Source organism: Acinonyx jubatus, chromosome A1, assembly GCF_027475565.1.
Source record: "Acinonyx jubatus isolate Ajub_Pintada_27869175 chromosome A1, VMU_Ajub_asm_v1.0, whole genome shotgun sequence".
NCBI classification, from domain to species: Eukaryota; Metazoa; Chordata; class Mammalia; order Carnivora; family Felidae; genus Acinonyx; species Acinonyx jubatus.
This window is the reverse complement of record NC_069380.1, coordinates 163,192,543-163,214,940: the sequence shown is the minus strand read 5'-3', so window position 1 is coordinate 163,214,940 and position 22,398 is coordinate 163,192,543. Positions and strand designations below refer to the sequence as shown.

The 22,398-nt window shown below is 34.7% G+C and overlaps 1 protein-coding gene across 1 annotated transcript; it reads left to right on the top strand.

Moving 5' to 3' along the window:
- The first annotated feature begins 2,161 nt into the window (after nucleotides 1–2,161).
- Nucleotides 2,162–22,130, top strand: LOC106982270 (60S ribosomal protein L27-like). The gene is made up of 4 exons (XM_053222443.1): nucleotides 2,162–2,328; nucleotides 19,937–20,002; nucleotides 21,391–21,451; nucleotides 21,550–22,130. Exons 1-4 carry the CDS (start codon nucleotides 2,162–2,164, stop codon nucleotides 22,024–22,026), a joined length of 771 nt encoding a protein of 256 aa, XP_053078418.1. The 3' UTR covers nucleotides 22,027–22,130.
- Nucleotides 22,131–22,398: the final 268 nt, after the last annotated feature.

Below are 22,398 nucleotides of genomic sequence, written 5' to 3'. Positions count from 1 at the left end.
TTTTTTTTCAAATACATGAAAGCCTCATATTTGATCTCTCAAGGAAAAAGAAACTTGTCTATATTGATATATAATAGTGACATTTTATACGAATTCTTTGGTGGTGGGATTTCAATGGTGGTACATGTAGTGGAATCAATAAAGGGCAGAAAAAAGATTCCTTTAGCAAACATGACAAGGAAATGGTAAAAATGTATATCGTAAAGTAGATCTTATCTTTGATGTCATGAACTCCTGCCATATGGAGGTGATGGACTATTGACATAATAAATCTTTGATTGAAGAGGTCAAAACACTTGAAAAAAGCTCCAAAGTCTATTTGCCACTGATAGCAAAGACGTTCTAAGACTATGATATGTTACTCTCAGGCTGATGTGTAAAACTTTCTAACAGTAAGCCAACCTTCATGAATCATCTCAAATAATGTTTAAGTTTATTTTATAACACAATCATAGACAATAAATGACAGGTAAGAATTTTGGAAATGTATTATAATGGATTTAAAGAAAGCACCATGCATGGGTATAACGGAGAAAACATTCACATCAACAATATGTGCTTGTGCTGAGTCTACTGGCTGCTGTTTTCTTCCACCAAAAAGGAAACCAAACCAAACCAACCAACAAACAAAGAAACAAACATCAGGGTTAAGAAAATTCCCAAGGAGTATGAAGGACACAATGGGAAAGGCTGTGGAAACAACTAGTACACTTTAGTCCTAAAAATGGTACATTATTAAGTGTATCTGTTATTTGACTCATTTTCTGATATTTTTCAATAGTTACTGATATCTTTAACCAAAAGAACAAATCAGAGAATTTTGTGAAATAGTTCCATCACTTATATTTTAAAAAAAATGGAAAAAAGGAGAGTACAAAATGAACAGAATAAAAAATAATTCAATATAATTGTGTATGGGGAAAATGGAAACATAAAGGATATTAAAAAGAAAAGTGGCATGTAGAAAAATTTCTAAAATCAAGAAGTGATGGGATACACAGTTGAGAATCTGAGAAACACCAAAATCAGGTGACTATTTTTCATCATTTCAATCCTGTATCATGTTTCAATTCAGTATCTAATTAACACTGCTTATGTAAATATACCATTTAGTAACTCATTCACCAAAAATGCTTTTTAAAAATCTCCAAGAAGGCCAATAAAAATATTTAGAAAAAAATGAAAAATTTGTTATATTTAAGAACAGTCACCTCTTTCTATGTAAGGGTTGGCTGAAATGGGATAAGGAAAAACGGTGTAAAGGTTTTTTTGGAAGACTGCCAAGAGGGAAGATCCTGAGCTCACCTTATCCTACACACGCACCAAGGCTGCAACTACACATAGTGCAACACACTCAGAGAACAACCTCAAAATTAGCAGAGCAGTCTTCCACAGCTAAAGATAGAAAGAAAAGGCCACACTGAGAAAGGTAGGAGGTCCTGAGATTGCAGTTGGGGAGCAAACCCTCTGTGCAGGAAACCACAGCAGGAGGGATATCACAGGCACTGAGGTCCTCCTTGAGGAGTGAGAGGTTCAAGCCCTGCATTGGGCACCCCTCACCATGGGGATCTGCATGAGGAAAGTGAGTCCTCAGGATATCAGGCTTTGAAAATTAGTTGAATTAATTCCAGAAGTTTTAAAAACCAGTGGGGCTTAACTCCAGGAGCGCCAGAGGGTTGCAGTAAACAAAATCTGCTCTGAACAAGCCCATGAACAAAATCACTCACCCTGAGATCCAGTATAAAAGCAGCCATTCAAAAAGTGCCTGGGCTGTATCTATTCACTAATTTTAGGCCATGTGCTGGAGGCACGGAGATCTGTAGGAAATTTTTCTGAAAATGTTAGAGCTGGTAAGCACCACTTTTGTTTGCCCTCCTTCAAACCAGCTGTCTGGACACTGAAGGAGGCCAGTTTTGATGTTCTCATCTACTTGCTAATACTGCTTACTCTGCCCAAATGTTCCCCTACAGAATTTCCCCACCATCCTGCCAACCCTAGCAGGCACCCTCACAAAGCAGCTTTTACCACCTTACACCCAGTGGGCAGCCTTTGTCAAGACACGTATTTTCACTAAATCAACTCCAGCCCCAGGGAACGGGGCAGGCCCTGACCAACAGCATACCCACAATAGTCACAGTTGCACCAGGAGCTAGCACCGCCCATGAACAAGCCAGCAGCAGCTGCAGCCAGACCTCATAGTCAGCCATGCCAAAGAGTAGCCCCTTTCACTAGTGTGCTCACCTTAGTTGTGGCTGGTGATTGCAGCCAGCCAGACTGGGGGTCACTCTTTCCCACCAGTGTACTCACAGCAGATGTGGCCCAGTCACAGTAAGAAAGCATATGCAGCCATGGAAGGAGACACCCCTGGAGTGCCTGGTTCTGGTGACCAGTAAGCACTGTTCTACTAGGCGTGACAAGACGCCTTCTATGTAAGGCCATTACTTTCAAAAACAGGGGATATAACTGATCTACCTAATACAAAGAAACAGAGCCAGACAAAATTAGCAAACAGAAAAATATGTTCCAAATGAATGAACAAGACAAAATCTCAGAAAAAGAAACAAAATAGAGAGATGCAATCTACCTAAAAAAAGAGTGAAAGTAATGGCATAAAGATTTCACCAGACTTTAAAAATTTTTTTTAAGTTTATTTATTTATTTTTGAGAGTGAGAGAGAATGAGTATGAGCGGGGGGGCGGGGGGGTGCAGAGAGAGAGGGAGAGAGAGAAAATCCCAAGCAGGCTCCGCACTGTCAGCACAGAGCCCAATGCAGGGCTTGAACCCAGGAACCATGAGATCATGACCGGAGCTGAAATCAAGGTCAGATGCTTAATCAACTGAACCATCCAAGTGCCCCTTTTTATGAGAGTTTAGAGCGGAGTAGATAAGGTCAGTAAGAACTTCAAAAAAGAGAAAATATAAAAAAGAAACATTCAGAACTGAAGAATAAAATAACTTAAATGAAAAATACAAAAGGGAATTAACAGCAGATTACAGGATATAGAAGAATGGATAGAAAATTAGGAAAACTAGAGGAAATCAAGCTCAGCAACATACATACATACATACATACATACATACATAAATAAATAAATAAAATGAGGATATATTGAGAAACCTCTGCACCATTAGGTATAACATTCATATTATAAGGGTTTCAGAAGAAAAGAGAAAAAGGTAGAAAACTTACTTGAAGAAGATAATGGTTTAGGGCACCTGGGTGGCTCAGTCATTTAAGCATCTGACTTCAACTCAGGTCATGATCTTGCAGTTCCTGAGTTCAAGTCCCATGTCGCGCTCTGTGCTAATAGCTCAGAGCCTGGAGCCTGCTTCAGATTCTGGGTCTCCCTCTCTCTCTTCCCCTCCTCTGCTCATGCTCTCTCTGTCTCAAAAATAAATAAACATTAAAAAATTAAAAAAAAAAAGAAAAGAAAAATAATGGCTGAAAACTCCTAACCTGGGGAAGGAAACAGATATCCAAATCCAGGGATTCCAAAGAGCCCCAAAGGTGAACCAAAAAAGGTCTATAATAAGACACAGAATAATTAAAATGTAAAAAATTATAAATAGTATCTTTAAAGTAGCAAGAGAAAAGCAACTATTTGAATATAAAGTAAAGCCCATAAGGCTATCAGATGACTATTCCATGGAAACGTTGCAGTCCAGAAGGGAGTTGTATGATATATTCAAAGTGCTGAAAGGAAAAAAAAAACCCTATAATCAAGAATACTTAACCTGGAAAGTTATTCAAAATTGAAGGATAGATAAAGAATTTCCCAAACAAAAGTTAAAGCAGTTCATCACCACTAAACTAGCCTTAAATATATATATATGTCAAAGGGACGTCTTTTAAGTGATAAAGGAAAAGCTAGAAATATAACTAAGAAAATTATGGAAAAAAATATTTTTACCAGTGAAAGCACACCATGATAAAAGTGGTAAATCAATCACTGAGAAAGCTAAGATGAAGGTCAAAACATTAAGGTAGTAAAATCAATTATGCCACAAAGATTAGTTAAGGATATATAAAACTAAGAGATATACAATATGAGTTCAAATACATGAAATGTGGAGGGAGTAAAAATATATACTATATATAGTGTTGCATAGTGTGTGTGTGTGTGTGTGTGTGTGTGTGTGTGTGTGTGTGTGTATATATATATATATATATATATATATATATATATATATATATATAGTGTTGTATAGGAACCTTATGGTAACAACTAACCAAACACCTAAAATAGATACACAAAAAATAAAAAAGAATGGAATCCAAGCGTAACACTACAGAAGGTCAGAAGGTCATCAAATCATAAGTAGGGGGGAAAAAACACAAGAAAGAAACAGAAATACAAAAACAACAAAATGGCAATACATACTTGTCAATAATTACTTTAAATTTAAATGGACCAAATGCTCCAATGAAAGGCTATATAATGACTGAATCAATAAAGAAAGCAGCACCCATCTACATGTTGCCTGTAAGAGATTCATTTCAGATTCAGACTTAAAAAAAACATACAGACCTAGAATGAAGGGATGGAAAAGATAACCCATGCAAATGGAAGCAAAGGGGGAAAAAATAGGATAGCAACACTTAATTCAGACAAAATAGAGTTTAAAACAAAGACGGTAGGGGAGTCTGGGTGGCTCAGGTCTGATCTCACCGTTTGTGAGTTTAGGCCACATATCGGGCTCTATGCTGACAGCTCAGAACCTGGAGCCTACTTCAGATGCTGTATCTCCCTCTTTCTCTGACCCTCACCCACTTGCAATCTGTGTCTTTCTCTCTCAAAAATAAATAAACATCAAAAAAATTTAAAAACAAAAACAAAGACTGTAAAAAGAGACAAAGAAAGGCATTACATAATGAAAAAGGGATCAAAAGAAGATACAACAATTGTAAAAACTCATGCACTCAATACAGAAGCACCTAAATATATAAAGCAAATATCAACTTATATAAAAGACTTCGGCAGTACCACAGTAACAGTAGAGTACCTGAACACCTCATTCACATCAATGTATACATCACCCAGATATAAAATCAGTAAGGAAACAGTGGCTTTGATTCATTAGATATGATGGACTTTACAGGTATATAAAAAACAGTACATCTAAACACAGCAGAATATACATTCTTTACGAGTGCACATGGAACATTCTCCAGGATAGACCACATGTTAGGCCACAAAGTTCAGTAATTTAAGAAAAATGACATCATGTATCTTTTTAGACCAAAATGGTATAAAATTAGAAACCAATCACACACACACACACACACACACACACACACACACACACACACACACACACCTAAAAAATAACCTCATAAACACATGAAGGTTAAATAATGTACTACTACTGAACAAGCAATGGGTCAACCAGGAAATAAAAAAGAAAATCAAAAGACTACAGTAAGACAAAAGAAAATGAAAACACAATAGTTCAAATAGGTGGGATGTAGTTAAAGCAGTTCAAACGGGGAAGTTTATTGCCATCTAGTACTCAACTAACCTCAGGAAACAAGAAAAATCTCAAATAAGCAACCTAACCTTACACTTAGAGGAACTTCAAAAGGATTAAAACAAAGCCCAAAGTTAATAACTAGAAGGAAATAATAAAGATCAGAGGAGAAATAAATGAAACAGAGACTAAAACAACAACAATAAAAACAAAACAATAGAAAATGTGGACGAAACTAAGTTTGTTCTTTGAAAAGATAAACAAAACCAAAAAAACTGTTGCCAGACTCATCAAGAAAAAGGAGACAGGATTCAAATAAATAAAATTAGAAATAAAAGAGCCAAAGTTATACCAACACCATACATATACAGAGTATAATTCTGCTCTACCAACAAAATTATACTCCAACAAATAGGACAACTTAGGAAAAAATGGATAAATCTTCCAAGACTGAATCAGGAAGAAATAGAAAATTTTAACAGACTGGTTACAGTTAATTAAATTGAATCAATTGTCAAAAACTTCCAACAAATAAAACTTCAGAATCAGATGACTTCACAGGTGAATTCTACCAAACATTTAAATGGGAGATAATACCTATGATTCTCAAACTATTCCAAAAAAGTTGTAGAATAAGGAATACTTCCCAATTTATTATATCAGGACAGCATTACCCTGACACCAACACCAACGACAATATAAAAAAAGAAAATGACATATCAATATTTCTGATGAACAGAGATGTAAAAATCCTCAACAAAATACCAGCAAAATGAAATCAACAATCCATTACAAGAATCACTCAGCACAAAAATAGTGTGATCTATTTCAGGGATTCAAGGATGGTTTAATATATGAAGTTAGGTTGATATGATACACCACATTAAGAAACTGAAGATAAAAATGATGAATATCTCAATAGATGCATAAACAATGTTAGACAAAATTTAGCATTCATTCATGGAAAAACTTGAAACAAAGGGGATATAGAGGGAACATACTTTAATATGGCCCATAAATGATATAACTAACATCCTACTTAATGATAAAAAAAAGGAAGTTTTTTTTTCTAACATCAGGAACAAGACAAGGATGTCTACTCTTGCCTCTTATTCAACATAGTACTGAAAATTCTAGCCACAGCAGAAAAGAATAAAAACCATCAAATTATTAAAGAATTAGTAAAATGTCCCTGTTTGCAGATGACATGATATTGCATTTAGAAAACCCTAAATTCCCCACCAAAAAAGTCTTAGAATAAGTGAATTGAGTAAAGTTGCAGGATATAAAATTAACGAACAGAAATGTTTTGTTTTTCTGTACACTAATAACAAGCTATCAGAAAGAAGTTAGAAAACAATTCCACTACAATTATATCAAAAAGAATAAATACCTAGGAATAAATTAACCAGGGATATGAAGGATCTATACTCTGAAAAATATGACACTGATAAAAAATAATTGAATACAATACAAATTAATGTAAAGATATCCATGCTCATGGGTTAGAGAATTAATGCTCTTAAAATATCCACACTACCTGAAGCAATCTATAGTTTCAATTCATTCTTTTTTTAAATTTTTGTAACATTTATTTATTTTTGAGAGAGCAAGAGGGACAGAGCACAAGTGGGGAGGGGCAGAAAGAAAGGGAGACACAGATTCCAAAGCAGGCTCCAAGTCTGAGCTGTCAGCACAGAGCCCGATGTGGGTCTTGAACTCATAAACTGCAAGATCATGACCTGAGCTGATGTTGGATGCTTAACTGACTGAGCCACCCAGGCACCCATCAATTCATTCTTTATCAAGATACTAATATTTTTTAAACAACTACAACAAATAATCCTAAAATTTGCATGCAACCACAAAAAACTCTGAATAGCTAAAACAATTCTGAGCAAGAAAACAAATCTGGAGGTTTCGCAATCCCAGATTTCAAACTATACTACAAAGCTATGGTAATCAAAACAATATGATCCTAAAACAAAAACATGTACATAAATTACTAGAACAGAATAGAGAGCCCAGAAATAAACAAATGCTTATATGGTCCATTAATCCACTACTATAAGAATATACAATGGGCAAAAGATAATTTCTTCAGTAATGGTGCTGAGAAAATTGGACAGCTACATCCAAAAGAATAAAACTGGACCACTTTCTTTACACCATATATACAAATAAATGCAAAATGTATTAAAGATCTAAATGTAAGACCTAAAACCATAAAACTCCTAGACATAGGAAGTAAACTCTTGGTTATCAGGCTTAGCAATATTTGTTGGATTTGTCTCCTCAGACAAGGGATACAAGAGCAAAAATTAAATGACAATAAATTTCATATATTAAAAAAATGATAAAATCATTCACACACAAAAAAAAACAAAAGCAAAAATTAAAGAAAACTGGGACTACATAAAACTAAACCCCTCTTGCGTAGTGAAGGAAACCATCAACAAAAAAAAAAAAAAAAAAAAAAAAAAAAAAAAAAAAAACCTCTGAAGGGAGAATACACTTGCAAATGATATATTTGATAAAGGGTTGAAATGTAAAATATATAAAGAACTCATATGTCCCAATAACAAAAACAAATTCTAAAATCTGAAAGGATGTGAATAGACATTTTTCCCAAGAAAGTAAACAGATAGCCAACAGATGCATAAAAAGATGCTCTCAATATCACTAACCATCAGGGAAATGAACATCAAAACCACAATGAGATATCACCTCACACCTGTCAGAATGGCTAGATTCAAAAAGACACACAAAAAAAGAAATCATATGGTGAGAATGTGGAGAAAAGGGAGCCCTCAAAAAATTAAATATTGAAATACCATACAGTCCAGTAATTCTACCAAATTTACTGAAGAAAATAAAAACCCTAATTGAAAAAGATTTATGTACCTGTCTGTTTATTGCAGCATTACTTATAAGAAGCCAAGATATAGAAGCAACATAACTGTCCATCAAGAGATGAATAGAAAAAGAAGATGTAGTATATATACACAGTGAAATATTACTTAGTCATACAAAAGAATGAATCTTTCCATTTGCAACAACATGGATGGACCTAGAGGATATTATACTAAATGAAGTAAGTCAGAGTAAGACAAATGCCATACGATTTCAATTGTATACAGAATCTTGAAAACAAAATGAATGAACAACAAAACAAGTGAAACAGATTCATAAGTGCAGAGAACAAACTGGTGGTTGCTAGTGGGAATGAGGGGATGAACAAAATAGGTGAAGGGGATTAAGAGGTACAAACTTTTAATTATAAAATAAATCACAGAGATAAAGTACAGTAATCACTAATATTATAATAACTTTGCATGGTGACAGATGGTAGCTACACTTGTGAGCATTTTCTAATATATGTATATATGTTTTACACATAATATATATTATATATAATATATAACAATATAAATAATATATGTATATAAACTTATTGTATGTCAACTATGCTTCAATTTACAAAAACAAAAGAAAGAAATGGGCTGTGTTACTATTCTCCCTTAATGGAGTGAGATGCATTGCTGTAACTTTCTTGTGAGCAAACTGAAATAACATGACATGGCAGAATTGTTGTATACAGAATATATGTCTTTTGATTATTTTTTGTCACACACTACACTATGTTAAACGTATGTGTATGCATATATATGTATATACATGTATATACATATATATACATATATAAGCATATTCATACATGCAGATGCACATAAGTTGTGTATGTGCATGTATGCATACACTGTATGTATAAATATACCATACAAGTTATGTATACAAATTGTATACATATTTATACATGCAGATGGACACAAGTTGTGTATATACATATATACTACATGTATGAATATATACTGCATGTATTACTATAATGGATTATATACATATGTATACATATATATTCATATATGCAGATGCACACAAGTTAATGTCAACAAGTTGCCTTTTCTTTGGCAAATTATATATATGTATGTACGCATATATGAAAAATATGAAATACATAGCAACCTTTTCCCACATCTATTTAATTAATCAGAGATCGTTTTTCCTTACTTTGTTTTTGCTATTGGTGGTACAGGGAGTTAAAAAATGACTCTAATTACCTGCCTAACATTTTAAAACAGATGAATTCATATGGCTTCTGTACCAAAAGTTTATTTGAAACAAATAGTGTATTTGGAGTCAAAATGTTTAAAGGTTTTACTACAGTTGTCTCACAATCATTGAGTTTTTTAATAGGAGAATTGCCTGGTAGAGTAAATTAAAATTGGAAATTGAAGCTGCAAATATTCACAAAAGGAATCGGCATATGACTTTAAATTGCCAATAGTCTAGTTTAACATTTTTGTACTCTGTCGTCACAGCAACTTCAGACTCATCAACAGTGCTGCCCAGCAGGAGCATTATAAGGAGTCTGGAGAAGAGGGGCTGGTCAATATTTTATAGTTTCATCTACAACTTGTTCACCAGATAAATACTATCTTGTATTTTCGTCAGTTTTGCTAATAATAAAAATGGGATGTTTCAAAATACTTTGGCTTTCCTCATCACAGGTTTTAATAAGGTGATAAAAGCCATAATAATTTTATAACCTCCATGTAGAACAATTATTAGAAAGGGATATGCCTTATTAATATGAATGTTCTTTGATGAAGTTAGAGGTTAAATTTAGAGGAGTGTAGCTATTTAGTCAACACTAACATTTTAATGCATTTAGTTCACTAGTGTGAATATTGAAGCATAGGGTGTAAAAAGTTTACTAGGTCATGTGTTTTTCTGTTTAAAAAATACTTTTAATAGAAATGAATAGCCCTAGTGTGCCATTGGGGGTAATTATTTGTATTCTCCTCTAAATTATGTAAAGATTAAGGGTATTGGCTCCAGAACTAGTCTTTGCTCTTGAATCCCACTGGTCACAATTACTGCCATTACTGCCCACAGAGCCACTGACAGTATTTATAACCTCTATGTGCTTCAGATTCCTCATCCACAAAATGAGAATAAAAATACACCTTATAAGGATTAAATAAGTTACCTCACACAACTAGAACAACGTATGTTACCATTATTCTCTATTATTATTATTATTATTATTATTATTATTATTATTATTATTTCTTATTCAAGAAAATAAAAGGAAACTATGATTATAAAATATTTGCCATTGCAGATTGTTTTAGAGTAGCTTTTAAACCTCTTAAAGAGTACTTAGAGAGTAAATAGTTCATTGCCACAATTCCCTTTCTTCAAAGGGAAGAAAAAATTTAAAAAGAAACACATAAAATTGAGTATTTTATTTAAATAGTGATATTCAGTTTACAGAAGGTTTTCTCTCTTCTAATACACTATTTCCAAGACAGCACATGTAAGTACCTCTTCATTTTCAATGATGGAGTTCAATAAGCACTGATGGCTAAATAAGAGCCATACTTAGAAAAAAAAATATTTTCCACATAATCTGATGCTTATAAAACCTTTTCAAGATTTCCATACCTAACATAAACTAGTTGTAGAAGCTGATGACATGAATATTGCAAGAATAAACTGAAGCCAAAACAGCACTATAACTATGAAATTCTTCCCTAAATTTTGCGGTAACATCACTTCCCTTATTCTTGATTCTGTATACTCTCCAGTAAACTCTACTTGCTTCCTACTGATAAAGTTGAAAGTTCTGGAGCCCCACTAAGTAATTTTGGCATCTCCTGTACTCTCAGAAGCAGGAGAATAAAATCACAGAGGAGGTGACACAAGGTCACATTCTTTCAAGACCAAAAAGACTGAGTTTCATTTAGTATGTGTTGTCTTTTCTATTTTTATTTATTTTTGAGAAAGAGAGACAGAGAGCTTGAGTGGGTAAGGTGAAGAGAGAGAGGGAGACACAGAATCTGAAGCAGGCTCCAGGCTCTGAGCTGTCAGCACAGATCCCAATGTGGGGCTGGAAGCCACAAACTCAAGACCATGACCTGAGCCAAAAGTTGGAGACTTAACAGACTGAGCCATCCAGGAGTCTGTAGTATGCATTTTCTACAGTTTGAGAGCTGTGCAGTTGACTGAGTTAAGCAAAAAGATGCATTTCTGCAGTTGTCTTATATAGCAAAATTATTTCTAAGCCATTTCTATATTGGTTCTCTCCATAATTCTTCAAATATTTTCCCTTATTTTTAAAGAATATTTTTCTCAATTTATTATAAATTCTTTTATTAGTGATACATTATATTTCATGATTGGAAATTGTTTACATAACCTATAAACCTACTTGCTTGACTGACCAATTATACTATTATTTGAATCCCTCAATAGTGAATAATATTGGAAAATTTTCCTAAGATAGAAAGTTATTCTATATAAAACCAAATTTATGTTTAGATATCTAACTCGATAAAATCATGTTCCATCATCTGAAGGGAAAAATTCATACATCCATCCATCTATACTCTGATATTTCTTTTTTACCTCGAGAAAAAAATATATTTCCTTAAAATGGTACAAATTTGTTCAGGAACTCTAGATAGTAATTGCAACCAATTTCTAACAGATCCTTTTGTTTTTATCACCACACAACAGATATATTTGTTTCAGTGGGTCTAAAACACTTTGCCTCCTCAGTGCAATCATCTTTATGGCTCATGCAGTAATGACAGATTCTAGAAATTCTACTTTCATTATTTCATAAAAATGTGTATGGTTTTGCATATTTGTGTTTTATGGCAAGGGACAGTTTTTCTACATAAATGGTTTTAGAAAGCAAAATTTCACCTTTTACCACTTCCCAACCCTGATTGATGTTTTATTTTCTTGGATATAATTTGAAAAGTATTTTCCCAAAGGACAAAGACCCCATGCTAATTATAAGCAGATCAATTAAATTTAGGAAAGTTTTTCAATATCCTTTATTAAGCTAAAGTTTTACACTGCTTTACTCATATTTTTTTCTAATGGTATAATACAGAGATGGAATTAAAACAGATGCAGATTTCACTTAGGATTTAGAAAGCTTCAAATAACATTGCTCTTGTGCTAAACAATGAAAATAGCCAGATATTCCAAAAATGTTTTAAGTTGGGGGGGCCTGGGTGGCTCATTCTAGTTAAGCATCTTACTCTTGGTTTCAGCTCAGGTCATGACATCATGGTTTGTGAGTCTGAGCCCCATGTCAGGCTCTGCACTGACAGTGCGGAGCCTGCTTGGGATTCTCTCTTTCCCTCTCTTTTTGCACACCCCCCCCATCAAAAATGAATAAATAATAATTAAAAAAAATTCTTTCAGTTGAGTAAGATGACAATATTTTATATCTCCAATATCTTGTGGTTACACAACTATCCACCATTGTCAAAATTCATTGATCTGCACATCTAAAAAGGGTAAATTTTATTGTAAATTACCATTACAATATTACTGAATTAAGTAAATGAAAGAAAATAATAAAAATGTTATGACATATTTAGCATTTCTAATGCCCCTATTCTAGAACTTGTGAAATTAATAAATTCATTACTGATATCTCATAAGCAAATCATTGTGTCATTAAAGTCTATATGTATATCAGGGCACCTGGGTGGCTCAGTTGGTGAAGCATCTCTCGATTACAGCTCAGGTCATGATCTCATGGTTCATGACATGAGTCCTCCATCCCATGCAATGACTGCACGGAGTCAACTTCTGAATCTCTCCCTTCCCCTTCTTTCTGCCCCTCCCCCACTTGTGTGCACATGTGCACATACACACTCTGTCTCTCAAAATAAACATTAAAAAATAAATCTATATGTATAATTTATCTATTGCTGCATAACAAATTACCACAAATTTATCATTTTAAAATGACACATATTTGTTATTTCACATTTTCTATGGTCCAGTTTCTAAGGAGGCACAGCTCACCTGGGTCTTCTGCTCCAGCGTGTCTCACAAGAATGCAGTTAAGGATTCCCCAGGTGAAGGCCTGACTACAACATGACCTACTTCCAAGTGTGTACTGTCAAGATTCAATTTCTCATGGACTGTTAGATGGAAGATTTTAGGTCCATGCTGGCTATTGGCTGGAGGCAGCCCTGTGTTCCTCGCCATGTGAGCACCTACACTATGGTGACTTGCTTATGAAAAGTAATCACAGAGTGATATTCTGTCACATTTGTGGTATTTATTGTATACCTAGTATCAAGTCACAGGTGCTACACTCCAAGGGTGTTAGTAACAGCAGGTAGATGCCAGTGGGAGCCTATGTTAGAAACTACCCACTGCACCAAATTAATAGAAATGCAATTAATTTGTGTGTAAACATAATATTTAGAAATTCAGGGCCTAAGCTACATGAAGATAAGTGGCATATTAGATAAAAATTTAATTAAAACGATTTCATATATTACATATTTTTGTTACATATTATAGTCACAAATAAATACTAGAAAATCAAATGTTTACTATGCATTCCATTATAGTCATTATGATACTAATTTTCTTTCCACAAATGTATTCCTATTTATGTTTCAGAATATTTAACATAGTTCTGTCCTGACTCAGGCATACCATATGTTCAATTGGTCTTAATTTCCTGTATTATTATGTTTTATAGTATCTAAATTTTGTATCTTAGAAGTTTTATCTTTGAAGACAATAGTATCTGTCATTATATTTATATGCTGGTTTGTGGTTAGTGATTTAGCATCTGATTTTAATTAGTATCTAGTTAAGCAGTTGTCAAGAATTTCACTAAATTCATTAGCTAATACCAATATGTGTGAAAACAACTTAAGCCAACTCTAAAACACTAATTCAAATTCAGTCAAAAAGTGTTACACCATATACTCAAAGGACTTAGGCTAAATTTTTAAAAATTAATATTCAGTAGTTTTTGATATTTTATTTTGATTTATTTTTTTAAAGAGATACATTATAAAAATGTAATAATTTCTTTCAAATGCTTATTTAAGAGAATATATTTAATTTCTACTTTAAAACTTGTGTTATAGGGGAACCTGGGTAACTCAGTTGGTTGTGTCCAACTTCAGTTCAGATCATGATCTCATGGCTCATGATTTGAAGCCCCAAGTCAGGCTTTGTGCTGACACCTCAGAAACTGGAGCCTGCTTAGGATTCTTGGTCTCCCTGTTGCTCTGCACCTCCCCTACTCTCTCTCTCTCTCTCTCTCTCAAAAATAAATGAACATTAAAAAAATTTTTTAAAGACTGAAAAAAACGTTGGGGATGTCATTGCTGGCAATTGTTTCCTGTATGAAAGAGAAGCTCATAGCAAAGGTTGCTGGGAGAAGAGTAACATGTTAAGATCCTGGAAACATCATGAACAAGATGTCTATATTCATTTCTTATTTGGTGCTATAAAAAGGTAGCACACACCTAGTGGCTTAAAACAACACACATTTGTTATCTCACATTTATGGAGATCAGAAGTACATCAATCTCATTGGCTAAAAGCAAGGTGTCTCCCGGGCTTGTTCCCTCCAGAATATTTTAGGGTAGAATCCATTTTCTTGCCTTTTCAGCTTCTACAGATCATGTGCATTCTTGGACTGAAGACTCCTTTCTTGCATCACTGCAATTTTTGCTTCTGTTCTTGAAAACATTTCCTGTTTCTAACTCTGATCCTCCTTCCCTTATGATTACATAGGGCCCACTCAGATAATCCAGGATAATCTCCCCATTTTAAGATCCTTAAATTTTTATGTATATTAATTTTTTGAGAGAGAGACCGACCAACCAAGTTGGGGCATGGCCACGAGAGTTGGTGTTTCTGGTGATGTTCTCTGGTCCTTTCTAGTCTTTATTGCTTTTGGTCTTTTTTATTTTGTCTTTTTTCCACTCAAAGGGTCCCCCTTAAGTTTATTGCAGGGCTGGTTTATTGGTCATGAACTCCTTTGGTTTTTATTTTTCTGGGAAACTCTTTATACCTCCTTCTATTTTGAATGACAGCCTTGCTGGATAAAGACTTGTTGGCTGCACAGTTTTTCCAATTCAGCATGTTGAATACAACCTGCCAATCCTTTCTGGCCTGCCAAGTTTCTGTGGATGGTATGAAGCAAACCTGATCTGTCTTCCCTTACAAAGACTTTTTCCTTTACTGCTTTCATAATTCTTTCCTTGTCTGTTTATTTTGTGAATTTGACTATGATATGCCTTGGTGATCATCAGTTGTTGTTGAATCTAATGGGAGTTTTCTGTGTTTCTTGGATTTTGATGTCTGTGTCCTTCCTCAGATTAGAAAAGTTTCCTGCTATCATTTGCTCACAGGAGCCTTCTGACCCTTTTTCTTTCTCTTCACATTCTGGGACTCCTATACTTTGGATGTGATTCCTTTTCTTTTTCTTAATGTTTATTTGAGAGAGAGAGAGAGAGAGAAAGAGAGGGGGAGAGAGAGAGAGAGAGGGAGGGAGAGAGAGGAAAACAAAACAAAAAAAAAAACATGAGCAAGGGAGAAAGAGAGACAGAGGGAGACACAGAATCTGAAGCTGGCTCCAGGTTCTGGGCTGTCAGCACAGAGCCTGAGGTGGGGCTTGAACTCATGAACCATGAGATCATGACCTGAGCTTAAGTTGGATGCTTAACTGATTTAACCACCCAGGCAACCCAGATGTTATTCCTTTTTACTAAGTCACTTAGTTCTTTAAGTTTTGTACTATGATCTTTTGCCTTTGTTTCCCTCCTTTTTTCTGCCTCAATATTCTCCTTAATTTTACCTTCTCTATCACTGATTACCTGCTCTGATTCCTCCATCCTTGCCATCGTGGCACCCATTAGAGATAGCATCTTGGTTATAGCATTTTTAATTTCATCCTGATTAGATTTTATTTCTTTTTTCTCCACAGAAAAGGATTCTATGTTTTTTTCAACCCCAGGTTATTGTGATTCTAAATTCTAGTTCAGACATTATGCTTATATCTATGTTGATTAAGCCCCTGGCTATCATTTCTTCCTATTCTTTATTTAGAGTGAATTTCCTTGTTTTGCTATTTTGGAAGAAGAAAAAAATTAATAAAATTAAAAAAAAATTAAAATTAGAAAGTAAAAACAAAACAAAAAATCAAATAAAGGAAGATATATCCTAAGTGTGTTTTGGTCTGCTTATTGAAAAAAGCTTTATAGAATAGAGAAAAAAGGGGGGGGAGGTAATATAAAAATTAAAAATTAAAAATTAAATGATAAAATAGAATAAAATGAAATAGAATGAATATTAAAAAAATAAAAAATAAGGTAAAAAAGGAAAAATAAATTTTTCTCTTTCTGTATGCAAGAAAGAACGAATGGAAAAAAGAACAATTTAAGCGAAAACAGAAGCAAAGAAAACAAATAAATGAAACAGCAAAGTGAATGAAACCCAAATGAAGTTACATCTAGTTTCCCCTAGAACTGAAACTATGAAGCCCTCTATAGACTATACTCTGAGCAGGTGGAGTGACTTGTGCTGTTCTTCTAGGGGATGTGCTTGGAGGGTGCAGTTGGGCAGGGTTTGGTGTAATGGTTCCATTTTCCACTAGGTAGCATTACTCAGTTTAGCATACTGGAGTGAATCAGTATGGTGTGCATGAACATGAGTGCACATGCGCATGTGCAGGAGAGGTGGAAATGGCTTCATCCATGGGAACTTTTCATTCTCACCAACCCATTATCAAGCACCCCTTCATTGTTTCAGGACTCTGTCCACTCCCTGCCTCTACCCTGTGTCCAAGCTGCCTGCCTGCCAGGTGGCACCTCCCTTCAGAGTTTTATCTCCAATGGGGTTGTGTTTCAAAACCACACACTTCAGAGACCCCTGTGGCTTGGACCTGCCAATTCTCTTGGGGAAGGTCTCACTGAGCAGTAGCTTGTCCCAGAAAACATTCAGGCAATCACTCAGCTGCAGAAGTTCAGAGATTATGGCAAATCACAACACAGCCAGTGCCAGGTTTCACTGTAGTCTTACATCTTTGTCCCAATACCAGACATGTGGATGCTCTCCAGGGGGTCCACCAGCACCTTTGCCTGTGGGGAGGCCATATGGCCTTTATCAAATTCACTCCAAGCAGGGGAACCGCTTCTCTCCATGTGGCACATGAGTACCTCAGACCCTGCTGCCTGTTCCTGGGGATTTGCCCTACTTCCTCACCAGAGCACTGCCAGGCACTGAGGTCTAAAACTTCAGACTCTGAGCTCCACTGTTTATAGACTCCTGGTGGTATTGAAGCCCTCTCATTTCTTCCCATCAATGGTTTGGGTAACAGATTTCTTGTTCAGTCCCCTGCAAGTGTTTTCACTCTTTCTCTCCAGCTACTTTCAGGGAGTGCTTTTCTTTCGTGACCCCAATGTGCCACACTCTCCCCCCTTCTCTTTCTCTGTCCTCTCTTTGCAAAAACAGCTCTCTACTCTCCACGCTTTGCTCTCCCCCAGTTCACTTCTCCACACCATGTACCTGATGAGTCTGTGGCTCAAGTTATGCCAATTGTTGTGTTAACCCCAGATCAGTTTCCTAGGTGTTCAAAATAGTTTGGTGCTGATCTAGCTGCATTTCAGGGACAAGACCAGCTCAGGGTCTCCATGCCACTGTGCCATCTTAACTCGTCTCTCTACATTTAATGTTAACATCAGTCTTTCTGTGTCAGATATTTATTTTAACATTCTTTGCAACTTACTCAGCTTTTACATATAGATACTTCTAAGTCTTTAATGATTCTTGACTATTGCTCCTTAATTGAGGATCTATTCAGTAGAAAGACTGTGGATTATAACACACTTTCCTCCAATTAAAAATTGCTTAATGTTTCAAAGCATTTTATTTTTTCACTATTAAACATTTTATCTTGTAAAACTGTATTTTTATAATTTCAAAGATATATGTTGCTTTAACCACACAGCCCACTTCAGGAAAGCTGAGAAAAAGTATCTACTCCATTGTATTATTTATAAGCAAGGGTTTACTTTAATATGAATGATCAATTTACTTCCTGTTAACCTTTTTGTCAACATATCAGAAAAAAAGAAGTTGCAGCATTAAAAAAGACCAGTGCGTTGTCTGATGCACACTGAATTATTTATTTGACTTTTTGGACTATAAGATACTTATTCTTTTTTAACTAGATACAATTCAAATTACGTGTTAGGTATTTTTTTTCTCATTTTGGAAAAGTGTTTCAGGATAAAACAGAATGAGGCTGTTAGTTTTCATATATATATGTGTATGTATATTGATTCATTTCATTGGAAGATGTTTACTGATTTATGTAATCATTTATTAACAGGATATTTACTGAATGTGTACTACTTGCCAGATACTGAGGATAAAACAAATTAAGTAAAGCCTTGCTGTTATGGAGCTTACAATCTACTGTCTAAGAAGTATATAAATACAAATCTGTCAGATTATTATAAAATACCACAAAGATAGAGCAAATGCACAGAAAGTAGAGATCTGAGAGAAGAAGGAGTAACAATGTTTACAAGTGCTTTCAATAGCTTTTAAAATCACTACTGAATTTTAGGTTATATAAGAGAATTAAGAGATCATTAAATAAAAGTTCTTTATTTTACAGATGAAGATATTGCTGCCCAAAGTTGGGAGTGGAATAAATCAGCCAAGATCTTATTAGATCTATATATTGTCTAATTTAACTTAGAAGCCAAATCATGTATTTTCAAATGCAGTGCCTACTTACATTACTAACTTGTTACAGAATGTTCCAACTTTGCTCCTGAATATTATACCTGAAGTAAAGACCAGAACCTTTTATCCTGTACTCTTCTATCACCATATTAAAAGGAGTATTGCCCATTCTTTAAGTTTTTTTTAATAGTATTTTTTTCAGATATTTCTTACACTTTCTATCACATTATTTCTTACTCTACATTTATTCATTTGGACTTTCATGACTATTTAACACTGGAGAATAAAGGATGTATTAATGTGTGTGTGCATATGTGTGTGTTTGTGTTTATGTGTGTGGCCACTACATCAAGTAGTTTAGTATAAAGAGTTGACACCTAAAACACATTTGATGCATTTAATGAGGCACTTTCGCAGCCAAGACTACTGTAAGAAATGTTCCAAAAATAAAATAATTTACATATATGTTTTGACTCTGTGTCTGCAGTGCATTCATTTGAGCCCCAGAAATCACACATTTAAAAATCGGGGAAGAACTCTGGGAAAGATGAGGAGAGTTGAACTGGCTCATTTCTTCATGCTCTTAAAATATGAAAATCAGTCTTCAGCTGTAAATGAGGATTGAAATCTCCACTGACTTCAAGGGTACATCTGGGCTATAAGGCCGTCATATGGGCTAAAATTTATCCTGAGTATAAATTGGAGTTCCTAGCTGTGAGAAAAAAAATTGGGGTAACTAAAAAATATAATCAGTCAACTGGAAGCTTATTATTGTGTAGTCAGTAACCATCTGTAGTCAATAAAAAACTACCAGTTGGCCTAAAAATGTAGAAGCACACTGGTCACTTGTGTTTCGTCTTAGATTTGGTCCTATGCCCATGTGCACCTGTTTATCCATGCCCAAACAGTGTCATGTAGATTGCAAGAGGTAATAAGTGCAATGCTAATGAGATACCCAATACACCTGCAAGCAAGCATGTTCAGATTTTTATCCACATTTGCTTTAGAATGAAGGTTCTACTACTCAGTGAAGGAATGCCAGGAAGTTTATATCCGCAAGCCCAACTTTAGTCACAAAAATGAAAAATAGAAACATACAGATGAATATGGTCTACATGTACCTTTATTTCATGAAAATTTAAGTTTAAATCAGGGTTGCAAAACTTTATAAATTGTTTCAGGAATTACAGTGATTCAATATAAATGAAATCACAGCTGGCATTGATATAAGACTGCTGTGAAGAATAGCTTTGCTTAAAGGTGCCGCTATCACTTGGTCAAGGGTTGTTTAAAAGTAGGAGAAAGGTCTATTGAATAAAAATAATAAATAGTGGAAATAAATAAAAGGGAAAACTATTGATATAGCATGAAAAATATAAAATCCATTAAAGTAATAATAGTTCAATCTACAAAAATTTCTCAAGGTATCTTGTAAAATAGCTCTGCATGATTTCTCTTATTTTCAGGCATGATGCTCTATATAAATGGGTTCAGGTTCTGTTACTGGTATGGTAAAGTGAAAAGCTTTAACCACCATCAGAAAACCTGCAGTTGTCAGAAAACAGGAGTTGTCACTAATGTGTGAATTTGAGAAATTTCTTTACCTCTGTGATCAACAGCTTCTTAATTAATAAAAAGAAATCACAGAATAATAACTCAAATACCTTTACTTTAGAAGTGAAAAGACTCAGCTCAGAGATAAAGTAATTTGCTTTATGTTGTCAACTGAAAAATTACAGCTGAGGCTAAAGTTTACATTTCCAGATGTTGAGTTTAATGGGTTTTTTCAGGACTTTGCTATTCAAAGTATGGTCCCTGAAGGAACAATATCAGTGTGACTGGTGAGCTTGTTAGACATGCAGAAAAGCTGTCTAGATCCCAGAACTAGTGACTCAGAATCTGCATTTTAAACAGATCTTCTGAGTTGGAAAAGCAATACCTTGCAATTTACTGCCTTCTCACTCCGTGGTTGATGTGGGGGAACAAATGAGTTGATAAATGTATAACAAACTATGCTCAATACAGTTATAATGCAATATAACTGTACTTAATGGTACCTCTAAAAGTGCTTTTAATTCAAAATTTGGAATTGAGTAAGAATTCCATTGTATAATTTTACCAACATCCTCACATTTATCAAAACCCCATATTCCAATGAATTAAAATGTTTTTCCAAGTCAAACTGACAATAACTATTTTAATTAAATATTCACGGAGTAAGATGCAGTATTTAATCTACAAAAGATTTCATCCATGAATGCTAGAAAAGTTACAGAATTTATATTTTCTGTCTCTCAAAATTTGTTTTATGATTAGATGCAAGCAAAGTTATAATCTGAGAAGCATGAGGAAACTGTGCAAGAAGGTAGCAGTGGAAGTAAATTTTCACACACCCATTTCTGATATATTCAAAGGAATTTGTTGTCCTTAAAGTGATAAGAATAGTGGTACCAATTTTAAATTATCACTTTTTAGATAAAGAAACTTAAATATGGCAGTTGCATATTCTTTGAAATAAGCATCTTAAGTTCCTTTCTGCTGTGGGCTCGAGTGGCTGGTGTCAGGAAGGTGGTGCCAGTCTGGACCAGACGCTATTCTGGACACAAAGCAGTCATTGTGAAGAACATTGATGATGGCACCTCAGACCATCCCTACAGCCATGCCCTGGTGGCTGGAATTGACTGCTATCCCTGCAAAGTGACCGCTGCCATGTGCAAGAAGAAAATCACCAAAAGGTCAAAGATCAAGTCTTTTGTGAAAGTTTATAACTACAGTCACTTCATGCCCATAAGGCACTCTGTGGATATCCTCTGGGACAAGACTGTGGTCAAGAAGGATGTCTTCAGAGTCCTTGCTCTTAAATGCAAGGACCAACAAGGGGCCAAGATCAAGTTCAAGGAGAGGTACAAGATCAGCAAGAACAAATGGTCCTTCCAAAAGCTGTGGTTTTAGATATGTTGTTTCAGTCATTAAAAATAACAACAACAACAACAACAACAACAACAACAACAAGAAATGCATTTTAAGTGCCAAACACAGTACTTGAATAAGTACCAAAAAATTCTTTTTTACAAAAAACTGGGGGGTAGGGTGGCATGAGGCAAAAACTTTTTTCTTTCTCGTCACCTAATAGAAGAAGGAAGTAAATGGGATTGGAACACTGTTATCACCAAAGAAAAAACATGACTTCTCAACAAAACTGAAACTTAAGATTCCTTTGTCTTAATCCAATTTTGAGAGGAAGAGACATTCATTTGAGAAACACTGTACCACTATGACTAAAAAGAGGTTTCTGCTCTACAAAATACTGGACAGAATAAAGTA

Excerpts from the sequence above, each read along its gene's own strand:
- LOC106982270 (XM_053222443.1), top strand. The coding sequence starts at position 2,162 with ATGAACAAGCCAGCAGCAGCTGCAGCCAGACCTCATAGTCAGCCATGC. Across the intron at positions 20,003-21,390 it reads TGTCATGTAGATTGCAAGAG|ATGCAAGCAAAGTTATAATC; the intron begins GTAATAAGTGCA and ends TTTTATGATTAG. Across the intron at positions 21,452-21,549 it reads GCAAGAAGGTAGCAGTGGAA|ATAAAGAAACTTAAATATGG; the intron begins GTAAATTTTCAC and ends ATCACTTTTTAG.